General features: G+C 37.2%; 1 protein-coding gene across 1 annotated transcript; it reads left to right on the top strand.

The window, feature by feature from the left end:
* The first annotated feature begins 503 nt into the window (after positions 1–503).
* LOC131859934 (uncharacterized) lies at positions 504–1,395 on the top strand. The gene is made up of 2 exons (XM_059214224.1): positions 504–852; positions 944–1,395. Exons 1-2 carry the CDS (start codon positions 532–534, stop codon positions 1,322–1,324), a joined length of 702 nt encoding a protein of 233 aa, XP_059070207.1. The 5' UTR covers positions 504–531; the 3' UTR covers positions 1,325–1,395.
* Positions 1,396–2,500: the final 1,105 nt, after the last annotated feature.

Here is a 2,500-nt window from a genome sequence, read left to right as displayed (position 1 = left end):
CCATTTTCAGATCATTTTCATAGTTGGAGTTGCTAAAGGTAATTGAAACACTTCAATTTTTAAAATCTACATTTCACTTTGATGGTTACTTAATTTTTATTTTTTTAGCATGTCTTCTTTGTATTCTAATTTTTATTTTTAATTTTTGAATAGGTTGCCGAGACTCGATTTGCATCCAACACAATCATCTTGAGGCGACTTGTGAACGTGCGACAGCCACTTTCTAGCATGGTAATTAGTCAAAGTTGGTCCCTATGGAGGCAATCCAATACTGAAAGGGCAGCAAATGTAAAGTGCATGATCCTAGATGACACTTGGTGGGATAGAGTGGAATATCTTTTGAGTTTCACTGAGCCCATCATGAGTATGATCCGTTATACTGACATGGATCACCCATGTTTGGGAGAGGTATATGATGGCATTGACTCAATGATTGAGAAAATGAAAGCCATCATCAATGCAAAAGAGCAAGATCCCGAAGAAACTTTCTTCAAAGAGGTTCAATCAATTTGTGTTGAGCGGTGGAACAAAATGACCACCCCACTACATCTTCTTGCATTTGCATTGACTCCCAAATTTTATAGTGATGAAATGCTTGCTAAGCCATCAAGGGTACCACCATATAGAGATTCAGAAGTCAGTGAAGGGTGTAGGACAGCACTTGCTAAACTCTTCCCAGATTCTGAAATGGAGGATTTAATGACAAGTGAGTTTGCTGATTTTGTAGCCTCCAATGGTCAAAGTGTTTCCGCTCTCCATGACAAGTATAAAAAGGATTCTCATGCTTGGTGGTACCTCAATGGCCATACATCACCAAACCTTCAAACTCTTGCAATCAAAGTTTTATCGCAAGTAAGTTTCTTAATTTTTATTGCTCTCTAAATTTAGATTTTTTACTATTTTATAATTGTCACCCCCTCACTTTGTGTCAATTATTCAATAGGTTGCTAGTTCCTCTTCATTTGAGCGAAATTGGAGCACATACTCCTTTATCCACTCAGTGAAACGCAACCGACTGGCAGCAAGTAAGGCGGAAGAGCTCGTTTATGTGCATTCAAACTTGCGCCTTCTTACTCATAAACAAAATGAGTATAAGGATGGGAGCACAAAGTTTTGGGATGTAGATCCAGAGCGAACTGATTTGGATTTTTCAGCTGCCACACAATCTTTACTTTCTGGGGAGTCTGATAGCCAATGTGCTGCTAGTGCAAGTGGCAGTGAGGCTGCATGTGGTTCCAGTACTCTACCTACATCATCTAATGTCAATGATGATGTTGATCTTGATCTTCCTAGTGACCCATATGATGCTATTGCTGATTATTAGTTGTGTTATTTTATTGTTGAACGGTTGAGCCAGTGAACAATGAATTCGATATCTATCATAACATTCAAAGTTTGACAAATGGATATTTCATATTAGATTAGACTTATAGTAAATTTGTAATTTTGTTATAGACTTATAGTTATATCAATATGAATCATATATGATAGTTCCAAGTTTTGTTTAGCATATGGATGATATGTGGGATTCTAAATTTAATTTTTGTTTCTACTTATTAGAGTGTATATATGTATATATTTATGATTTTTACATTTTTTTGTACGGACGTACCCATACGTACCCAGCCCCCCCTAAAAAAATTGCCGTACCAGCGTATCGTACCCACGTACCCGTGTCCATGCCCGTACCCGTACCGGCAACTTAGGATTCTTCTAATAAGATTCTTAATAATTTGGTGCTTTAAAGTAACTGTTGTCACCAAGATTGCACCCGTGAATGCTCAGCTGAAAGCTCAACAATCTTGTGAAACATGGGATGATTTCCAAGCCTATGGGTTGCCTATGGTGGAAATCAACCTCCAGAGCAAGTTGGTTCTTTGGTGAAACCTCCTGCAACTTGATGGGAAAAGGGATAGGAAGAAAACTTGAAAGGAAACCTATCCTAAGAGGTGATGCACCAAAACTTTGAGAAACCTAATCAGCTGCACTAACTCACAACAGATCTTAACAAAATGAATCTTATTCATCACAACTCAACTAAGCATGCAACACATTAATATTTCATAGAAAAGTGCTAATATTAGAGCTTGCTTGAAGGAAAATAAAATATTCTCACAACTTCAAACTACCAATACTAGCTGAACACAATCTATAACCTGTATTACTATGCATCTTCTTGTATTAATGCTGTTAAAAGGAGACAACATCAAAGGATTCCAAGAAAGAATCACAAAAATATCATCAAATCCATTGCTCAACACAATACACAAAGTATTAAGAAGGAAAACTGTTTTTTTTTTATTGAAAATCTGAAAGGGTTGCTGTTACAACTGAAAAATGCTTCATGGTGAGCTACAAAATCCTCATGCCTTGCTGCTGATAGCCAAAAGGCAGAGAGAAAAAGGAACTCCAGAAATATGAAGAAGAAAAGAAGTTGCATTCCTGACTGAAAGATGTGACTGAGTTCGAACTCCAGCTCCAACTGATGGTCTTCTTCTTG

Source organism: Cryptomeria japonica, chromosome 11 (assembly GCF_030272615.1).
Source record: "Cryptomeria japonica chromosome 11, Sugi_1.0, whole genome shotgun sequence".
Lineage (NCBI taxonomy): Eukaryota > Viridiplantae > Streptophyta > Pinopsida > Cupressales > Cupressaceae > Cryptomeria > Cryptomeria japonica.
The sequence above is the reverse complement of the archived record's forward strand: the minus strand, read 5'-3'. Positions and strand labels throughout refer to the sequence as shown.